The 22,078-nt window shown below is 39.2% G+C and overlaps 1 protein-coding gene across 1 annotated transcript in view; it reads right to left on the bottom strand.

The window, feature by feature from the left end:
- The window catches only part of LAMA4 (laminin subunit alpha 4), a 139,587-nt gene that overhangs the window by 70,610 nt on the left and 46,899 nt on the right, over window positions 1–22,078 (bottom strand). Inside the window, exons 4-8 of the mRNA XM_063443504.1 lie at window positions 8,898–8,978; window positions 6,191–6,405; window positions 5,668–5,768; window positions 4,562–4,742; window positions 2,128–2,220 (exon numbers count right to left, since the gene is read on the bottom strand). Of these exons, the coding sequence (XP_063299574.1) occupies window positions 2,128–2,220; window positions 4,562–4,742; window positions 5,668–5,768; window positions 6,191–6,405; window positions 8,898–8,978 (671 nt within the window). The remainder of the gene's footprint in view (window positions 1–2,127; window positions 2,221–4,561; window positions 4,743–5,667; window positions 5,769–6,190; window positions 6,406–8,897; window positions 8,979–22,078) is intronic.

Below are 22,078 nucleotides of genomic sequence, written 5' to 3'. Positions count from 1 at the left end.
CTTCTAAATCAGAAACATCTTTGAAAGTTATTAGAATTAACTATAAAGAACAATCACTTTAATAAATATGACAATAACAATAAAGAAAGTTAACCATTAATTTTCAGAACACTTTGATAAATATCCCCCATAGAGCTAAACACATAACTACAGCTGAAGCATTTTGCATCATGTGAACAATGTTCATATGTCTACATGTTCTCAGTCCTAATTCTAAAGGTAGATATAAAGTTGAAGTTCTGTTGATAAGATCACATTCTATGCGAATCAACAACTTGTAGGGGTGAAACCTTTAGGGCCCTGCTTCTGGGTAACAGCGATTTGTACTCGCACAGAGCTCTGCTATTTCTCCTTTTTGCATAGCATTGCATGCAATATGTTGCTCTTTTTTAAATGTAATATTAATGCACATGTGAATGAAATAGATCATCACTCTCTGATTCATTCAGACTTCTACCTGGTCATATGTGTACACGATAGCCTAGGCACCCAGTAGTTTCCTCAGGAAGGCAGTCTTTATTACAGGAACAGTTTACAGCAACAGTTCAACTGTTAATAGAGCCCTTGTTAAGCTTGACAAAGCCTCGATTAAGAGAAGAAATGTTGCTATAAACTCTGCAATCAAAACTGCCTTCCTTGAGGAAACTACTGGCTGTGACCTAGACTTTATTTGTACCTTTGTGACATGGTGGCCCACATTCATTTCCTGGAGCAATATAACGTGTGCATGACTCTGAATTGGGATAATGCTACCTGTTCATAATGTACCACTAGCAGTTATACATAGACACACGTGCAGATTTTTGGTCTGTATGGTGACATTTCAAGGGAGTACAGCCTTTGCTATGCCAATTACATGCCAATACGGGTATTGTAGAGCACAATATGTCTGACAGTAAACATGTATACCGCTTGTCAGCATTATATGTATTTATCAGGATTCAGTTAACAGGAAGAAGCTATGTCCTGGGATAGCACGAGAGTTGTCAGGCCATGCTCTTCCTCAGACTGTAGGACAGTTGTGTTGTTTTAAGAAGCCCTAGAGATTACGTTTACCACAAGCAGCCTCCAGAGTTTTAAAAGAAGTCACGTCACTAATCACCATAGACTGCAGGCCAGCACATCTGACTGGTACAAGATATTTTTATAGAGCATTAAGAGTAGTATGAAATGTAAGCACAGTCTGTATTGCAGCTTCTATAGTAATATATATTAAACAAATTATGATATTTTTAGAATCATATACACACTAAAATATACCTAGTCATTTCTAATCCCTATCCATGTTTACATTTGCTACCATCCTGTTAATAATTTCAATGAGGCCCAACATAAAAATTGCTGCTATTTTAAATGAGTTAAAAGAAATGAATTATAACCCTACCAGAAATTTGGTACTTTTGGTACCATTATTTACTAAAACTGTTCTTTGTGGACTGATCCACAACTTGCGATATATATGGCACCTGGGAACCTGGGAAGATGATTGAAAGTTTGCAAGATATCTCCAACCTCCAAAATATCTGCTGAATTGTTTCTTTGTTCTCTTTTTGAGATTTTGAGGTAACCTGGAGCTCTAATGAGTATATACTTTATATTCTATTATATATATATATATATATTTCTTCTAATAAACCTTTTCTTACAATATGTACCATGGCACTTCAAATGCCTTTCCTTGTTGGTTTGTTGTTGTTTTTGTAATAATCACATCAAAACGAGAGTTGATTGTCAAAAAGGGGACTTTGCATTAGATGTCATATTGAATACCAGTTGATGCTGTTGTGAAGTCTAGGATATTTCTTAAGTCATATTTAAAAACATTCAAGGGTCAATTTCAGTTGAAAATAGGCTGTAATAGCATTTTACTGAAGACAGTACCCTCATGTAGACTAAAGAGCAGTTTATGACTCCTCTGCTCTATGAAGTTGTTTTCAATACGGGGTAAATGTCTAAAATGTATGCATAGCGCAGCCAATGGAACAGCATGTAACTGTGTGAAAGGGACCGTATAGAGAAATGTACAGCAAACATGTTTTGGTGACTTACACGCGCACTAGCTAATTCTAAGTATAGCAATGAACAATAATAACAAATGATACACATTTTATTTAGCATTACACCTACTAAATGAGCAGTCTGAAGCAGCGGTTGATTCAGGATCCTCCAGCAGACATTCTCCAGTTTTATTATTACATGGTCCACCTCCACAATTGCATTCTACAGGAAAGATAAAGTTAGTGCAAAATAGGGAAAACCAGAATATATATATATATATATATATATATATATATATATATATATATATATAATAATGGAAAATATGAGATGTACACACTATGCTGCAATGTAATAATGTAATAATAGTATCATAGAGTATGTCCGAGTAGAGATTATAGCCATATTAACCCAGTGATGCAGATGTAAAATTACAGATTAAATTAGTATTTTAGAATATTTTTTTGGGACTATCAACATTTTGGAATGACAAGCTTTCAGGAAAACCTGTTTGGTAGATAGTAACCACTGCATACCGGGGACACCCCACAAGACTCATTTTCGAGATGCACTGACCCATGCATCTAGCCATGCATCTATTTGGTCAAAGTCACTCAGACAATTTTCGCTTGCCCCATTTCCCTGCTTCCAACACATGCAATTCAAGAACAGACTGTTCACTTGCTGCCTAATATTTCCCACCCCTTGACAGGTGCCATAGTAACCATGTAATCAATGTTATTCACTTCACCTGTCATCGGTTTTACTGTTATGGCTAATCAGTGTATACAGACGTACATAATATACATGCAACAAAAATGTTCCAATATAAATGTATTTGTTTTGATCTCTAACTTTTGGGTGGTGAGTGAGTTGAGGACAAATCATTATTTTATTTCTTTATTTTTTTTTTTAAATCTAACAATATTGCAGTGTTCTTGAAATAAACCTGGTGTACAGACACTCCTTAATACGCTTTCCTCTGAAACTTATTTCCCACAGGTGTTTGAGCGAACTTCTGACATTTGGCTAAAGTAAGAATTAATTTTCCAGAATCAATGTAAAGTAGAAAAGCTGACATATAAAATAATTATAAAATAATATTTTCTCTTTAGTTTGTACATATTAACGCAATAGGGTGATTTTGTTAATAATGCTATTTAGTAGCATGCTCAGCAGGTGTAGAAGAATATTTTAAAGAACTAGTTGATACTGGGCAAACTTTTTGCTAGTGGGAATTTTCAATGGAATTCTTGTTTCCATAATATAAAAGAGTTGCTTAAATTCTCTATTAAACTGTTGTAGTGGTTATGATGCACACTGCACTCCGTGCATTGTCCTAGTGCCTAGTCCACTCTTGCATTTTAAAAATCGACAGATTTCAAATTGTGGTACAGTTTACTCTAAGCTATATGCACAGGATTAGGCACCCTGTACACCCTAGTACAGGGATAGGCAACCTTATAACGCTCTAGCACCCATAATGCTGGTAAAGCATCATGTGTGGTCCAAAACATCTGGAGTGCCGAAGGTTGCCTATGCCAGCCCTAGTACCTAATTGACAATGGGTGGTTCTTTTCTTTATTACATATCTAGTATATATGGGTATAACATTATACACTATAATATTATACACTATACTTTTGCAGCTTTTTTTAATCACACACTGGGTATTATATTCACTTTCACCTGTATCTTTTCATTCAAATTCGATTATGTGGCTTCCTGTGTTGTAATTGTATGCTTATGACTTGTTTTTGTTCCATATTTGAGGTATATCTCTTTGAATGCTGTTTATATATAGCATTATTTATTGCGATCTGTATAATGAACTTCTGTATTGTATACTCATTTCCTAGCAACCGTGCGTCATGACTTCATACGCAGCTTGCGTGCACGATGTCCGGCGTCATGCCCACACTTGCCAGAAACCAGAAGAGAGCTCCAAGATGGTGGAGGAAAGCCATTTAATGAGAAACAGCTGCACTTGATCTGTGGGGGGGGTGGCACCTGGGTTCTTAATTTATTGCAAATTGTATATAAACTGGTGAGTGTTACTGCATGTTTAAGAACATTTGCTTTGAAAAGGGGCTTGTGCCTGAAACGTTTGCCTGTCTTTTATGTCCTTCAAATAAATGCTTGGTAGCACATTGGTGAACACTAAAACTGGAAGCACGTAGAAATTGTTTTTCTATGTTTATGTGGTCCAGGTCCACGGATTCTAAATTTGCTGGGACAGTACCCAAAATGTAGGCACCTATGTACTCTGGGTGATTATGCTCAGCGCTCTTTGAAAACTGACTTATTATGTTCTCTCATATTAAACATGGATTCACAAATTAAAAAATAAAAATTTTACCGGTTTATAAACAAATTTATTAACACATGGATTTCCATGGAAGTGGAATAGCTGCTAAATGAATCAGTTCTATAATTGTATATAATAAGAAGTACACATGAAAAAAACAAGTGGTAATATTACCTGTACAACACCATCATGCTTAATAGCTTATGCAATCTATAACCTTTACTTAAATACAATATTGTATCTGCCTACACTTACTGAGACAGCCGGATGGACTGTAATTCCAGAATCCAGACTTGCACCTCTCACATTTCAGACCCCCAGTACCAGGGCTACATTTACACTGTTGAGTTACGGGATCACAGTTGTTGTCCAAAGAGGCTAAGCTGCACTCACACTTGTGACAGCCCAAGCAACTGTCATATCCATAGTATCCAGCCTGGGAAACAACAACAAGGACATTATTTGGTATTATCCTATTCCATACATGTCGAACTAAAGTTAAAGCAGATGTTGCAGCTGGCAGCTTGATTGCCAAGAGTAAAAAGAATTGTAATGGAAAGAATTCCTGGGATGCAATCAGGGTTTAGGATCCATAAAGAAGATTTAAAAAGAAAGATGTCTGATAATATATACATATATATATATATATATTTTTACAGGTACTAGACTTATTGGTCCCCCCTATCTATTATTAGGGTGAGGGGGTACGCAGGATTTTTTTTTTTTAGTGGGATGACTAGGAGCTTGGGGATCCCTAGACACCTGGGGTCGGTTTACACTGGCCAACATTTGGGTAGAGGTGACAATGGTATGTCTACTCTCCCTTCTATTTTGTATTGCTAGCCCCATGCTGCCCATGAATGCAGGCTGGAGAGGGGGTATTAGATTATTATTAATTTATTGGCCTTTCACCTGCCTCTAATGGGTAGTGGCTGAGAGTATTAGATCCCCCCATATTATTTTTTAAGTAGTGCCCCACCCACCACCTATGGATAGGTGCAGAGGGGACACAAGATTCCACCAATTTTTTATAAAATTGAATAGCCTCCTACCACCACCAATGAATGTGAGCTGGGGGGTACACTTGGTTACAGCCACATTTTTTATAAATATTTTCTCACCCACTGACCATAGGTTGGGGAATTACGAGCCCCCACCATGGGGGCTGGGGGACACATACAAGGCTAACTCTCTCCACTTTTTATCTAATCAATCCCACACATGCTGACCATGGGTGGGGGCATGGAGAGTAGACAGTATAGTGTCCACCCATATTATTTTATTCAAACCTTCTACCTGATGCTCATAGATGGGGGCCAAGTCCTAAACTCATTGATATACAGGTTAACTGCTACCTTTACCTGACAGCGATCACACTTTGCTCCAGTTACCCCCGGTTTGCAATGACATTGGCCTGTACCACCATGACAGAATTTGGTTCCACACTTTGAACAGTGGCATTCTAAAAGAATAAAAGAGCAACAATGACAATTAGTTTATCATAGACAGAGCTGGATATAAATTATAAACCAACAACCTTACATGTTAACATCATAGGCACCAGTAGGCACCCAGAGTCAGAAAAGACATCAGGAAAACTTCCTTACACATAGACAAGCTTTATCTGTTGTGCCAAGTGCACAACTCTTCACAATTTATTTAAAAAAAAAAAACATTTTCATTGTAAATATTCCCAGCCATTTCACAAACTTCCAAAGGGTATTAAATTGCCAAAAGTAACCTCAGTGACCATGTAGAGTTTAAATGTTATCTGTTTGCCCAATTGCTGTTGGGTAATGGACAGTCAACCCTATTTGTCCTGTATGGGTCCCTAGGTCCTTTCTGTGAAACTTTTATGGAAAAGTAGTGTTATAAGCATGATACCTGTGCAGTTCTTAGCTACTCTGGCATCTCCATAATACCAGTCAGCACACCGCTCACAGTTAAATCCAGTGGAGTTACGAAAGCAGTTGTTGCATTGCCCAGTCAACTCATTGCAGTCTTCAAATATTAGGTTAGGATCTGAATTCCCACTACAGTCACATTTTTTGCATGTGCTTCCTATTAGTAAAGGATTTCCGTAATAGCCCGGGGCACATCTAAAAAGAGACATGAGAACAGTTACAGAAACAACTTGTAAATCACCTCATAAACCATTACAATAGAAGCATACGTTGCCTGGTTTGCATCTAAACGTACTGGGGAAAAATGTGCTAGTGATTTATAAAGATAGGACCTTATGGTTTATCACAACTGCACCCTTGTGCTTTTGAAGTCTCAATCTGAGATTTTGGAGAATTCCAAACTTACCTCCACACACAAGATTTCTGAAGATGTCTTCGGGTCCCGGGGATTAAAATGATACTGTGGTTATCTAACACATCTAACAGTAATATTTTAAGTCTTATATTCAGATGATATGTTGCCCATGAAAATTCAATCTAACAAGCAGCCCATAGACCACATGTGGCATCCAACTCTCTTATTTGTGGCCACTAGCTTGTTTGAAAATGCTTTATTTATTAATTTTTAAAACCAGAATATATGGTGCAGACTAAGTATCATAATCATGTTATGTGGCTGTCGTGGTATATTTCTTACCCTGATGTTGATGGTATTTGTGTGTTCATTCAAAACAATGCCTCTATAAAACAATGGTAAGATCTCACATCGAATACACTGTGCAATATTGGGCATCTATGCTAAACAGGTACTGTCACTTCTCTGGAATTTACACTATTGAATAAAACATTGTAAATGACCTATACCTTATGTTAACTTTTTTCTTTTACATTTATACATTTTTTTTAGAAAATTAGATCTAGTACAAGCAACGCAAGGGGAATATGTTGCAAATGAAGGGGAGAAACAGAAAAGTTGGTAACTTTTCTGTATTTTTTCTCTATGCTGACTGCCAGGTACAAGAACAGAGCTTATAAAAATGATTGACAGGAACCTACAATGGAAGCATACATACCCAGGTTAAGCGGAGTTTATGTCTAAACTTAGTTTTATTAGTTGACATACTTAAAATCCTAAAGAAGGATGTTATGCAACAAGAAAAGTGCAGAAGTGTACCACAGAATTAAATACGGGAATAGAAGATTTTAGTTGTGAAGTTGTGAAGAAAAGGCCAACTTGTTTACTCTGGAGAAAAAGTGAATCAGAGGTGATATAACACTATGCAGATATATACAGGTCTGCTAGAAACAGCTCTCTATTAATTTGTTCATTAATGGGACTAAACAAAGGACAAAAGGTCACCGATTTAGTTTGAAAGAGATGAGATTTCACCTATAGCAAAAAAGGTTCTTTACAGTAAAAACAATATATATGTGTCTCATTTATTGTCATATTTTGAGTCAATAAGGATATTTTTCGCAATGTATGGTATTTTGGAAATTACCTCAAATTGGGTTTTTTATCTTCTTCTCCTCAAATAAAAGAAGTAAAAAATTAATGAAAGGCTAAACTTGAAGAACTTGAGCATTTTTTTTCCCACCTATAATACCAATGTAACTTTGTATATAACAATACATTTCAAAGCAATGACAGATCTGTGTTGATGTACCCTATCAAAGCATGTTCCTCCTTGCGCTATTTACAATATGAGAGAGACTAAAAGAAATGGCAGAAAGAGTGACAGAGTGCCCAGACATAGACCTGTCACTAGCACTTCCTCTTCACTCAAGAGAAGCTTGTTGATTTATAGAGAGAGATCTTTGCCCACTAATGGCAATTCTCACACTGTGAATAGTGCAATGTTTGGCAGTGACAAACTGTAGGGACACTGATGTTGTCACTGCAGGACAGATAGTAAGACAAAGACAGACCGAAGGACAGACAGACAAACAGACAGAAGGACAGACGGAAAGATATAAATAAAAATGGAAGAGTCATTGAGAACAGCAAAATAAATAAAAGGAAAAAAAAATGAATTAGGTGAGGAGGGAGAGATAGAATGGAGTGGGGGGTATGATTTGGGAAATGGGGCTGAATATGTAGGGGATTGAAGGAATGAGGTGGGGGGAGAAGATAAGTTTGCAGAGGGAGAAAACAGAAGAGGTGGAAAGAAGTTGGAATAATCATGGACAGGTTAGGGTATAAGGCTAATGGCATAGGGAAAATGGAATGAGAAGGGGCTGAAGATAAAGATTAATAGATAAATAAGGATGATGACTGAAATATGTGGGAGATTAGAGCTAATACGGCTGAGTAGAATTTGTGGGAAGCAATCAGGCTGGCACAGGGTTAGTCGGAGAAATTGGCTTAGGAAGGTAAATAGGCTAAAACAGAATAATAATAATTTCAATGTAACAGCTGATGGGAAAAGTCATCTTCTTGCTCTATGTGCAATAGATGTCTAAAGTATCACATTGCACGTGTATCAGGAGATCTGTGGAGTATCTCAGTCTTATGTGACTATTATTTCAGAAGACAACAGGCAAATTTGGAGCTAATTAAATAACTTCAAATGTTCAGTGTGATATATATATATCTCACAAAATTACATGTGAAATATCTCACAGAATAACATATGAAATAATACTTTCATACTATATATACCGTATATATATATATCTCTTCTTACCGTTCACACTTAGGACCAGCATAGTTCTCCTGGCAGAGGCATTGTACCGAACCCCTTTTAATTCCACAAGAAAGTGCAAAGCTAGTAAAAAGTAAACATATGCATATTAGAAAAACCAAAACAAACACAACTTTTATGTCATATAAAAAATGGCAAATGTTATAAAAATGTCAATTACTAAACAGTTATTATACCTTGGTTGGTCATTATCTTACATTAGTTATGGAAAATGGGTAGTGCTATTGTATTGGGTCCGAAAACAGAAGCAATCCAGGAAAATAAAGAGTAGAGCAGAGTGATCTCCTCCTTTTTTCCTTTCCATTGAAATATTATTAAAATTGTGAAAGTTATCATGGAAAGAAATAACATAAAGCATACTATATGCAAATATACACATTGTAAAAAATAAACATCAAAGTAAACTGAAAACTAAAACTAGTTCAATTAGTGGCGTACAGGTCCAAAGCAGTAGGTGAATAAATGAAAGGAGCTATAGTATAAGTATTTGTATGCTGGCTATTACGTTATGGCCTACATTACATTTCAGTGTTATAAACCAATTTTGATACAAATTCAAAGGTATCAAAAAGTCATCACAATCTAACTTTCATGACCAATTTTTTCAGCTTGTAATTAACAGAAAACGAGAAAGCGTTAAAATAAGGAATAGCCTAATTTTGCAATCTCAAGTGCTATTGGAGATATTGTTGGGTTAACAACATATAAAAATAATTGGTGCCTATATGGGTGTTTTTTTTTTTAATTACATCACAGGTTGGTGTTTACAGACAGTCTGGTGCATTGATGATGCTAAAAGGTTACATGATTATTAGTAGCTTGCTCCATATGTTCCATATGGACATTGCAGTGTGTGCTTTCTTTAAGATATCTCTGATGATCATTACAAGCATGCAGCATGCACATGTGTATGCACATTATGTTATCGATTGTGTTACATTATATTATAGTGTTTATTTAAATTTTATTTGGTGTAATTGTTTAATATGGATTTATGTATTTGTAACGGACCGTTTCAGCAAAAAAGGGGAAAAATGCGTTTAGGCGATAATCCCCTTTTCCATAGACAGGCACAGCTACTGCAGAACATCAGAACTCCCGAGCTGGATACGAAATGACACTCCGAACTGGAACAGCTGAACAAGAAAAGCATACAATCGGCTTACACTCTTGGCAGTCAGCTTACAATCCAATCCCCCCCAAGAACGAGACGACACTTCATTTTGAGGGTTAAGCAGGAACTCCAGACTGGGACACCCAGTCTGCCTTTTATTACCAACAAGTACATACAGGACACTCCCAGGGGGAGGATGAAATTAACCAATCACATGGATGTACCTCCCACACATTTCCTCCCCTTAGATTAACACTTAACACAATTATACTGTACACCTTTTTCCCCAATTCCTGGATGTACCCCAAATACATATGCTACACCTCCAAAACAGGTATCCCCTGATAGCCCTTATTCAGGGGGACAACATATGCAAGAATCAGCCCATTCGGATAAATGGTTCGGGAGATATGAAGTTCCAAAGATTTGACCGACCGCATGGGTAAAGTATCCGAAAACAGTTCCATGCATTTTGGCCCTGCGGTCGGTCACAAACAAGGGAATGAAAACAGGCGAATTGCCTGTGTTATAGAGCCTGGAGAGGGTTTGAATGAATTCCCTTGTTTGTGGGGTTCTTTCTACCGAACGGCGGGTCATTCGGTAGTTTCCATACGAATTTCTGGAAGTATGGAGGTCTCAGCGGTGTTTGCCTAGTCAAGTGTCCGATTTTAGTTCCAGACACTCGACGGCAAAACACCGCTGTTCGGTAGTTTAAGATGGCCGCCGCCACGTGGTTGTTTCCTGAATGGCGGCCACCCAGAGGACACAGAACACATTACATGATTGCCAATTACCCGTTTGCAACATTGTTGCAAACGGTAATTGGAGGCACACTTAGTCCTGGGTGGTCTGGTTGTTCGGTAGTTTCCTCAATACAATGAATGGAGTGATTCTACCGAACAATCAGATGAATGCGGCATATATATATATATAACCCAGGTTAACTGCATACATAAATACATATACAATATATAGGCAGTACAATAGGATATGCTTCACAGTCTTAAAGGGACAGTAGTCCCAAAATGTCCATTGCTGATTTTAAAGGGCCAGTAGCAGCAATATAAATTAGTACATGCCCAAATATAGTCTTTAAAGTGCAATATGTCCAGGGGCCATAGTCAGCGGGCAGGAGGCTAGCAGCCAGGCCTCTCCAGTTCACAGTGGCGAAGCTGGTTTCGCCACAGTATTTATTTATAAAATATTTTACCAGGATGGATACATTGAAATTTCTCTCATTTCCAAGTATGTCCTGGGTCCACAAAACATTGCTTTTCTACAATAGGATACAATATTACAAAAATACAATATACAAACAATATATATACATGCACACATATATAAATTTAATACATAACAGGTAATAAAGATATTCAACCATGAAAGGTGCATTCTGTGGTGAGGTATATTGCCATGGATCTTGTGGCGAAACCAACTTCGCCACTGTGAACTGGAGAAGCCTGGTTGCTAGCCTCCTGCCCTGCGACTATGGCCCCTGGACATATTGCACTGTAAAAACTATATTTGGGCATGTAATAGTTTATATTACTGCTACTGGGCCTTTAAGGGCCATCCGTGGACCTATTGGGACTTTTTGGGATACTGTCCCTTTAAGACTGTGGAGCATATTCCAGTATACTGCCTTTAATATTACATATGTATTTATGTGTTGAGTTTAACCTGGGATATGTATGCAGCATTCATCTGATTGTTCGGTAGAATCACTCCCTTCAGTATATTGAGTGAAACTACCGAACAACCAGACCACCCAGGAATAAGTGTGCCTCCAATTACCGGTTGCAACAATGTTGCAAACGGGTAATTGGCAATCAGTGTAATATATTCTTTGTCCTCTGGGTGGCCGCTATTCGGGAAACGAACACGTGGCGGCGGCCATCTTAAACTACCGAACAGCTGTGTTTTGCCGTCGAGTGTCTGGAACTAAAATCGGACACTCGACTAGGCAAACACCGCTGAGACCTCCATACTTCCAGAAATTCGGATAGAAACTACCGAATGGCCCGCCGTTCGGTAGAAAGAACCCCACAAACAAGGGAATTCATTCAAACCCTCTCCAGGCTCTATAACACAGGCAATTCGCCTGTTTCTATTCCCTTGTTTGTGACCGACCGCAGGGCCAAAATGCATGGAACTGTTTTCGGATACTTTACCCATGCGGTCGGTCAATACTTTAAAGTCCCATAACTCCCGAACCGTTTATCCGAATGGGCTGATTTTAACATATGTTGTTCCTCCAGACTAGGGCTATCTGGAGATATTGGATTTGTGGATGTACCCCAAGTATTTAGGGTACATCCAAAACTTGGGTAAAACTATGTCCCTGTTAATTGTGTTAACAGATATGTTGGAGGGAGGAGATGTGTGGGTTGTACCTTAAACTGGATTGGTGTACTGTAAACCCCTCCCTTGCATGGGAGAATCTCATATAAGCCTGTGTGTGAATAAATCAGTGTTGTTGCTGTTTAACCCTGAAGCTGGAGTGTGTCTCTTTCTTGGGGGGAAAGGGGACTGTATGCCGACTGCCAGGAGTGTAAGCTGTTCGTATTGCTTTTCCTGTTCGGCTGCTTCCAGGGTTTGTGTGTCTGCTGTTCGAGAGTTGGTGAATTCGTGCAGTTTGGGAGTTCGGGAAATTGGTGCGGACGGTAGCTGCTGGTCTATCTAAAGGGGATTATCGCCAAATGGATTTATTCCCTTTTATGCTGAAACGGTCCGTTACAGATCTCTTAAACGATTTTAGATTAAATGAAGATTTGACTGTGTCCCTGAGATTATTCCATAATTGCGGTGCTCTGTAGGAAAATGAGGATTGAGCCACTTTATTTTTGTATTGCGGTATGCTAAATATCGTGCTAGTACTGGATCGGAGGTCCTAGGAGGTGGGAACAGCTGGGGAGAGCATTCTACTCAGGTAGGGTGGGAGCTTCCCAGAAAAGCTCTTATGCACAAGGCTGGAAAGATGAAGAGCGCATTGGGATTCCAGCGATTGCCAGTTTAGCTCTTTTAACATGTCGCAATGGTGGGTAAAGTAATTACATTCTAATACAAAGCGGCAGAACAAATTATATAACGTATTAAGTTTATTTGGTGGGTGGGTTTGCGATGCAGATGTATACACGACATCCCCATAATGAATGACTGCCATTAGCATTTGTTGCACTATCTGTTTCCTTACTGTAGGGCTTAGACAGGATTTTGCAAAAAAAGAAAATAGCACATCTCCACATGAAAATGTAGAGAGTAGCAACCTGGATAGGGAACATTATCTCTATGCACACAGAGTACACTGGGTTAAAGCAGCAGGATATTGATAAACTCATTATCTTTGCAGTTGGCAATATAATTAGTTAATATAATTAATCTGCAGTGTACTAGGGAGCCAAGAAGTAGCTGATATGGTTAACAGAAGCAACAATAAACAAGCAACAAACATTAAACAATCGTCCCCTCCCTTTTTTTTTTATCATTATTTTTTCCCTTCCCTTTTTATTTCTATTCATTTCTATTGTTAAATGTTGATTTCTTTATGTACCAAATTAATGTCAAAAATATGTTTTTTTAAAGTACTATTCAATAAAAAATAGTTTGAAAAGAAGCAACAATCATTTCAGATTAAAACTGACTGAAATTAGAATCTGATCAGTCCTCTGAGTCACAGTCCAAGTCATACAGTTTGACGCTTTTTAACTACACACAGCATGAGTTTCTGATGCCTCAGCTGTAGAGTGACTAAGCACTTAAAAAGAAGATGGTGGTGGGTATGTGCAGAAGGAGTTATTAAAACTATTAGTGACAGGTAGCACACTGTTGTGTGCCCCCCCCCCTTTCCATTGTCACCCCTCGGCTTCCCTGGCTTTATATATATGCATTATATATTTGAGTAAATGCCATTGCTTAAACAGCCCTAAGGGGCTATTGGGGAGATACAAAATAATATTATACACTTACATTTGGCAGGGGCCTGGAGCTGCTTTTGTTGTGCTTGCCCTGTGTTGCTTCTAATATGGTATCTTGCTTCTCTCTCCTGTGAGCACTGTACCCTCAGACCCTGGTTTTATAAGCCAATATTGACCTCTGAATAGAGATGCCAATAGCATGGATCCTCTAATGGGAAGCTGGCTCTACATCTCAAGAGCAGCTGGCTCTGCTTCCGGAATGGCAACTCAATGGAAATTCCGGAAATTCCTTCTAAAAGGATACTAGGCATGTGCAAAACCTGCTGAAACAGGGCAAATTCCAAACCTGTCCAAATTTTTACATGCCTAGATGAACTTAGGAAAGCTTATCCAAACAGCTACCAATGAGGGGGCAAGGGCCTTGCAGAACTGAAACCTATTGCTATTATTTCTATCTTACCACTGTCATACTTACCATTTCGCTGCTCTGGCAATATTTTAGACACTGCATGCTGCACAGTCACGTTCATGCTTAATTCCCAATGAAAACCCACAGGGCGCCTATTCAGCACATGCAAATGAGTCTCCAAAAGCTTCTCTAGTCACAGCTTGGCTATTTTTACCAATTCCCAATTCGGATTTTATTCACTAAAATTCTGAATTTAGTGAATAACCATGTATGTAAAAACATTCTATGTTGGTACTTACATACATACATACATATTGCTAGACCCACATCTTCAAATACCATTCTGTGATTCACACAATGGGAGTGTTTATGAATGTGAAGAGTGGTTCAAAGCTGTAAGAGTGGAGTAATCATCTGTTGAATGTGCCAATTTGTTCCATTAATTTCTATGATCCACATTTAGAACTTTCTCTGATTCGCAAATCTTCCAAATATGCTATAACTTGCAATTTTGTAAAAGTAAATTCAGAGTCTACAAAGGAATTATAAAATTATATTTATAACTATTTCTCTCACTTAACCACAGAGCCAGATTAACTCTAGGCATGTTACCAGTTTGGAGAAGATCATATCCTATAAGCACAAACAAGTCTCAGCTCTCACTGTTCCCTCCAATCCTGAGCAGCTGAATTAATGGGTGAATGGTGGGAAATGACATCATTTCCGAGCTGCTGTGAAATTCACTATGTAAGCACCAGATTGAAGAGAATATTGAGAGTATAGTACGAGCCAAATAATAAGATCTGATTTCCCCAGCCAGAATCCCAAACCGCAAATAGCACCATCCATGACAATGTGTCATGACACGGAAGTGACTTAATCTGATCTGAGGGTAGTTTTAGGATTAAGAAGGTTAAAAAGAGGTGGTTCATTTAAAAAAAATGCCTACTGTGTATGTATTTATTGAAATCCCTTAGTCAATTCCTACAGCTATTTAACTAGCCTACCAAACAATAATCAACACATATTAGTCAATGTGATATTTCTATTCTATTTTAGCTTATCCCTCTCTTATAATTTAAATTGACTCCAGCTCAGTTTTAGTTACAGAATGGCTGTTTTTCCTTGAAATTTAATAATTGGAATTAAGATTTAGTAATAAAATAATTTGGAATTAAAAAGAAAAGTAAATGGGAATAAAGTAATAAGCATAATTTTAAAGTTGACTGAAGGCACTGAGAATACAAAGCTCATTTTTATATTAATATAAAATGTATAATAATTATAATTTAATATTAGTATCACAGTCTGATTTTTATTTTGATAATCTCCTCTTTATCTCTGGAACAATAATCCTCAACAGTGACATCATAGTGAGTGAATCTATGCAGTGATGTCATAAACGTATCTGCAGCTATAACTCAATGAACATTCTATTTCTTCCCAGATACGTCTGAAGTTCTGAGAGAGCTACACCATATATCCACCGTTCTTGTAATCAACTCACTAGCATTGAGATCTATAGGATGTGTCTAAAGACTTGGTGTTTGACTACCCCCAATCTGACCATGAGCTTTGGAGGCTCCAGCTTAGGGGGTTATGTTGATTGCAGCTACTCGTATAACCTTTATCAATATCAAATATTGGTGCTCTTACAATGGATGGAAATGGCTGTCCTTTGAAACTGTGCTGCATTAGGAGTGTTGCTGCACAGAATTTTAGGTGTGTATGTACTCTCTCTCTCTCTCTCTCTCTCTCTCTCTCTCTATATATATATATATATATATATAGGCTTCTGTATGTCTATTTGTTTATTTTCTTTGTGTGTTTAGTTTTAGTTTTTTGAAAGCCCTGATTCTATTCATTGATCTACACGTGTCTCTTAATGTCCAGAGGGATGAACAGTCATTTGAGCCATGGATCCACAAAGGTTTCCTCTACAGGGGATTTTTCCTCTAAATGAGTGCTGAAGGATGGCTCTTCATGAGTCCAGGGTACCTAAATGTGGAAAACTGCCACTAATAATGCCAATTTAGAGCCTTCAAAGAAAGGGATCCACTTGAACTTTTCACCCTCTCTCTTATTTTTCTGTATTGTTTCCCTTTAAATATCTGTAATCATGGGAAATGCAGTACAAGCTATTTGTACTACTGAATACTATAATGATAATTTACTTTATATTTGAAATAACTGTCTATAGAAACATAGAAACATAGAATGTGACGGCAGATAAGAACCATTCGGCCCATCTAGTCTGCCCAGTTTTCTAAATACTTGCATTAGTCCCTGGCCTTATCTTATAGTTAGGATAGCCTTATGCCTATCCCACGCATGCTGAAACTCCTTTACTGTGTTAACATCTACCACTTCAACTGGAAGGCTATTCCATGCATCCACTACCCTCTCAGTAAAGTAATACTTCCTGATATTATTTTTAAACCTTTGTCCCTCTAATTTAAGACTATGTCCTCTTGTTGGTGTAGTTTTTCTTCTTTTAAATATAGTCTCCTCCTTAACTGTGTTGATTCCCTTTATGTATTTAAATGTTTCTATCCTATCCCCCCGTCTCGTCTTTCCTCCAAGCTATACATGTTAAGATCCTTTAACCTTTCCTGGTAAGTTTTATCCTGCAATCCATGAACCAGTTTAGTAGCCCTTCTTTGAACTCTCTCTAAGGTATCAATATCCTTCTGAAGATATGGTCTCCAGTACTGTGTACAGTACTCCAAGTGAGGTCTCACCAGTGTTCTGTACAATGGCATGAGCACTTCCCTCTTTCTACTGCTAATACCTCTCCCTATACAACCAATCATTCTGCTAGCATTTCATGCTGCTCTATTACATTGTCTGCCTACCTTTAAGTCATCAGAAATAATCACCCCTAAATCCCTCTCCTCAGATGTTGAGGTTAGGACTCTATCAAATATTCTGTACTCTGTCTATAGTCACTGCGGTGTACTCAGGTACATTTTAGATTTCAGAGAGTCATATGACAGTTTATACCTGCCAATTTACCCTGCCAGCCATCCGGGACGGAAGTGAGCAGGCAAGGGAGCAAGCTGCCCAGAGGCGCAAACCCACCCATAAAATGGATAGGATCACATGAGGAATATGAAGATGGAATGACAACATAAGTAGTTGGCAAGACTGATAGATAGTGTGCTGTCGAAGTACTCTGTGTCTGATGCCCTGTCATACCTGAATCCTGAAATATACCCAACTGATTCTACTGCAATAAAATAAAATTTTTGCTGGGACAAGAAACCAAAAAGTGGGACAGTCCTGGCAAAATCTTCTGCACAATACCAGTGTCTTATGTAGATGTGCAGAGAATTCCTCAGGGAAACATATAACCAAAAATAATGACTGGCGTTATACTGATTTATGTCATTCTGATCTTATTTACGTTTAAGTAACCTAAATATTTGATATAAGTTCAAATTAAAATTTCCGCACTACAAAAAAATTCACATACCTCCCACTGCATGTCTCCAATATGCACACAGCATTCAGCACTAACCACTGAGTGGCGTACATACCGGGGTCGCAGGGGTCGCGGCTGCGACCGGGCCCGGCCCACCAGGGGGCCCGGCCGCCCTGCGACCCAGGTATGTACTCACTGGGCCAGCCTCTTCTCCTGGGGGGCCCAGGAGCCGGCCACCTCCGGGCCCCCCGAGGCTGGCCCTGCTTACACCCGGCGGGCAGTCAGGCTGGCGGGCGCGCGAGGGAGCACTCTCCCCTGAGTGCTCCCTCTTCAGCTCCCTCGCGCACCGCACTGAAACCGGAGCCGGAAGATGACGTCATCTTCCGGCTCCGGCATCAGTACGCGGCGCGCGAGGGAGCTGAAGAGGGAGCACTCAGGGGAGAGTGCTCCCTCGCGCGCCCGCCAGCCTGACTGCCCGCCGGGTGACACCACTGGACCCCAGGGAATCCCCTCAGCTCTCCCACAGGTAAGGAGGCTGGGGGGATTAAATAGAAAAAAAAACAAAAACGTGTGTGTGTGTGAGAGTGTATGTTAGTGAGTGTATGTTAGTGAGTGTATGTTAGTGAGTGTATGTTAGTGAGTGTGTGTTAGTGAGTGTGTGTTTGTGTGAGTGTGTGTTTGTGTGAGTGTGTTAGTGTATGTTAGTTAGTGTGTGTGTGTGTGAGTGTATGTTAGTGAGTGTATGTTAGTGTGTGTGTGAGTGTATGTTAGTGAGTGTGTGTGCTAGTGAGTGTGTTAGTGTATGTTCGTTAGTGTGTGTGTGTTAGTGTGTGTGTGTGTGTTAGTGTGAGTGTATGTTAGTGTGAGTGTATGTTAGTGTGAGTGTATGTTAGTGTGAGTGTGTGTTAGTGTGTGTGTGTGTGTGAGTGTATGTTAGTGTGTGTGTGTGTGAGAGTGTATGTTAGTGTGAGTGTATGTTAGTGTGAGTGTGTGCTAGTGAGTGTGAGTGAGTGTGTTAGTGTGTGTGTGAGTGTATTATAGTGAGTGTGTGTTAGTGAGTGTGTGTTAGTGTGTGTGTGAGTGTATGTTAGTGAGTGTGTGTGTGTGTGTGTGTGAGTGTATGTTAGTGAGTGTGTGTGTGTTTTTGTGTTTGTGTTAGTGTGTGTGTGAGCGTGTGTTAGAGTGTGTGTGTGTAAGTGTTAGAGTGTTTGTCTTAGTGTTAGAGTGTGTGTTAGTGTGTGTGTTGGAGTGTGTGCGTGTTAGTGTTAGAGTGTGTGTGTGTTAGTATTAGAGTGTGTGTGTGTTAGTGTGTGTGTTGGAGTGTGCGTGTTAGTGTTAGAGTGTGTGTCTGTGTGTGTCTGTTAGTGAGTGTGTATGTATGTTTGTCACTGAGTGTGTGTCTGTCAGTTAATGTGTGCGTGTGTGTCTTAAGCACTTACCTTTCTCCAGCGCTGGGGATCTCTCCGCCCCGATCCGCTTCTCAGCTCCGAATGCGCATGCGTGGCAATAGCCACGCGCGCATTCAAACCGCCCATAGGAAAGCATTACTCAATGCTTTCCTATGGACGTTCAGCGTCTTCTCACTGTGATTTTCACAGTGAGAAACGCAGAAAATCCTCTAGCGGCTGTCAATGAGACAGCCTCTAGAGGCTGGATTAACCCTCAGTGAAACATAGCAGTTTCTCTGGAACTGCTATGTTTTCAGCTGCAGGGTTAAAACTAGAGAGACCTGGCACCCAGACCACTTCATTGAGCTGATGTGATCTGGGTGTCTGTAGTGGTCCTTTAAGTGTATGTGTTTATGCATGCACTGGCGTACATAACGTGGTCGCAGCCCTGCGACCAGGTGCCCACCGCCATGTGTTGCGGCCCCAGCCCGCGCAGAGTAAGCGCGCGCGCGGGGGGGGCCCACGGATCAGTTTTCGCACTGGGGCCCCATGGGTTGTGTGTACGCCACTGACCACTGAATTGCATGCAACATGCACACATCATAAGCACACCACCCACAGCATACATACAACGTGCATACAGCATTCACACACAACCACTTAAGGCACACGGTGCTCATTCTGCATAAGCAGTGCAGTTGTACAGCTTTCAAACACTACAAAAGGCAATCATACTTTACACACACACATTTGCTGACACTGCACTGCGTTTATCTTCTAACGAAATGTTTGCTAACTTATCTGTTCTTTTGTTGGTGGTCAGGGAATTAAGGGGGGCAGTGGGGGGGGGGGGGGGGGCAGGGTGTGTATAAGAATACCATGCTACACAACAAACTGAATGAAGAGTCACAGATTATGGAGAGGGTCCAGGTAACAGCTGCACTGCAGATGGAACCAGTCACAAAACATGCAAAATGTAGTTTCCGTTCAAATGGTGATGTTTCCATGACTTGACATAAATAATTATTGCCTATTGTTTGTGGTTCGTTTAATTTCTTCTTTGTTAATACTTCCTGCATTTCTTATATTCAAAGTTTTATAGATTCTTCCTCTGTTTCATTTTGTTCATAATAAAGTTCCTGCTACATTTCCACCTACAGTTAATTTTTTAGATTGTAATGAATTTAAATACATACAAATGTATAGTTACCAGAATTAATGTAGTGTTTCTGGTGTCTATGGCCAGTTCTCTTAGTAATGAAAGTGGGGCAAGCCGGGGCAGCCGCTGCAAGACCAGTGCAGCGTGGGAAAAAAGGTGAGTAAAAACTCACGGTTGGGGATCGTGGGTGAGGGGGGGCAAGTAAACTAAATAGTTAAACACGCTCGTATCAGAAATACGCTTGCATTCCTTACACGAAAGTGTTCCATTAAGAATGAAATCTTGACGCCCAATTCAGAAAGACCAGAACTTCTACATCAAATCTTAGTGTTCCAGAATAATTAAGTGCAGAAACTTTGAGAACACGTCTGTGCATTGTATGAAGAGAAGGGACATCTGGCGTAATCAAGGGAGATTCTTGCATCTGCCTCATAGTACAGTAATAGAAGTTATTAGGAGTCCAGTTCATGGGAACTACACTGAAACAAATGTTCCCATCAGAGCGGGGGTGAGAGCATGTGTTTTGCCTGGTCTTTTCCCTCTGGAGAAACAAAATAAACTTTGAAGCATTTCACATTCTTTGACAATGAAAGCCATAAACAAAACCCATAATTTAGCATGTGTACAGTAAATGTTAAGCAAAAGCAGCTTTATTAATGAATTAACAATATATATATATATGTATTTTTTTTTCTTTTTATTATTTTTTTTTTGCACTGAGCAATTTTTTTGCATTTATTCCCCATTATAACTGCGGATAGATAAATGAATGGTTCACTCCTGTACAGTTTGAGGGCCCTAATATCAGTCTATATGAGATAAGTGCACCTCTATGTGGCAGCAGTCACCGTTTTAAGGGAAGGAAGAAGGGAGAAAGGAAGGAGGGGTCATGATATCTGTCAATGCAATCACGGAAGTGATGTCTCTTCTGTATTCTGATGCACACACACTCATCCTCAGCTTTCTGCTGCTTATTATATCATTATATTATATTATGACATCATATATGACACAGAACCCTCCCATTGGTGTCCTTTTATTATGTCAGTCTATTTGGCGCTTTTTAATGATGTATACACACATTATAGCCCTTTGTACCCAAACAAATCCCAGTACAGGGTATACATATTCCTGGTTGTTCTTGTTTTCTTGCCTTGTCATATTTCTTGTTATCTGAGAGTGCGTTTATACTGTGTATTGGATTTACTGTTTTCTGACCTTGGCTTGTTTGACCATTCTTTACCTTGACTTGACTATACAATCTGTGTATCTCTGTTACTCTAGACCTCGTACTGTCTCTTGTTTACTGTCTTTCTAGGTTTTTGCAAAATTGGACAGACTAGATGGGCCGAAAGGCTCTTGTTTGCCGTCACATTATATGTTTCTATGTTTATTCTCTGTCTGCTTGCAGACATTTCATTTACCTATCTTAGGCACTAACCTGGCCACTCTAAGGACCGGTATGTGTTCCTTTATATTTCCTTTAGGTTTGCGTGTTAGAGTATTTTTTATGGAATGTGGTTTAATAACACCGAATCGGGGATATGTGGAATTCACTGCTGATTTGTCTGTGTTGTGTATTTTGGGATAAAGGGTAAATAAAGATTAGTGCAGTGGTGTACATGATTCCCTACTTACGAGAATGATGTACCAACACTCCTTTTCTTGAACACATCACAAATGCACTATTCAGTGCCAGACAGACTGGGCATCTCTCTAGTACTGTACTGGTTGTTACATACAAACATTGATATA

This window comes from Pelobates fuscus, chromosome 2 (assembly GCF_036172605.1).
Source record: "Pelobates fuscus isolate aPelFus1 chromosome 2, aPelFus1.pri, whole genome shotgun sequence".
In the NCBI taxonomy this organism is placed as follows: Eukaryota; Metazoa; Chordata; class Amphibia; order Anura; family Pelobatidae; genus Pelobates; species Pelobates fuscus.
Note: the sequence above shows the minus strand (reverse complement) of the source record. Positions and strands in the feature narration are given on the sequence as shown.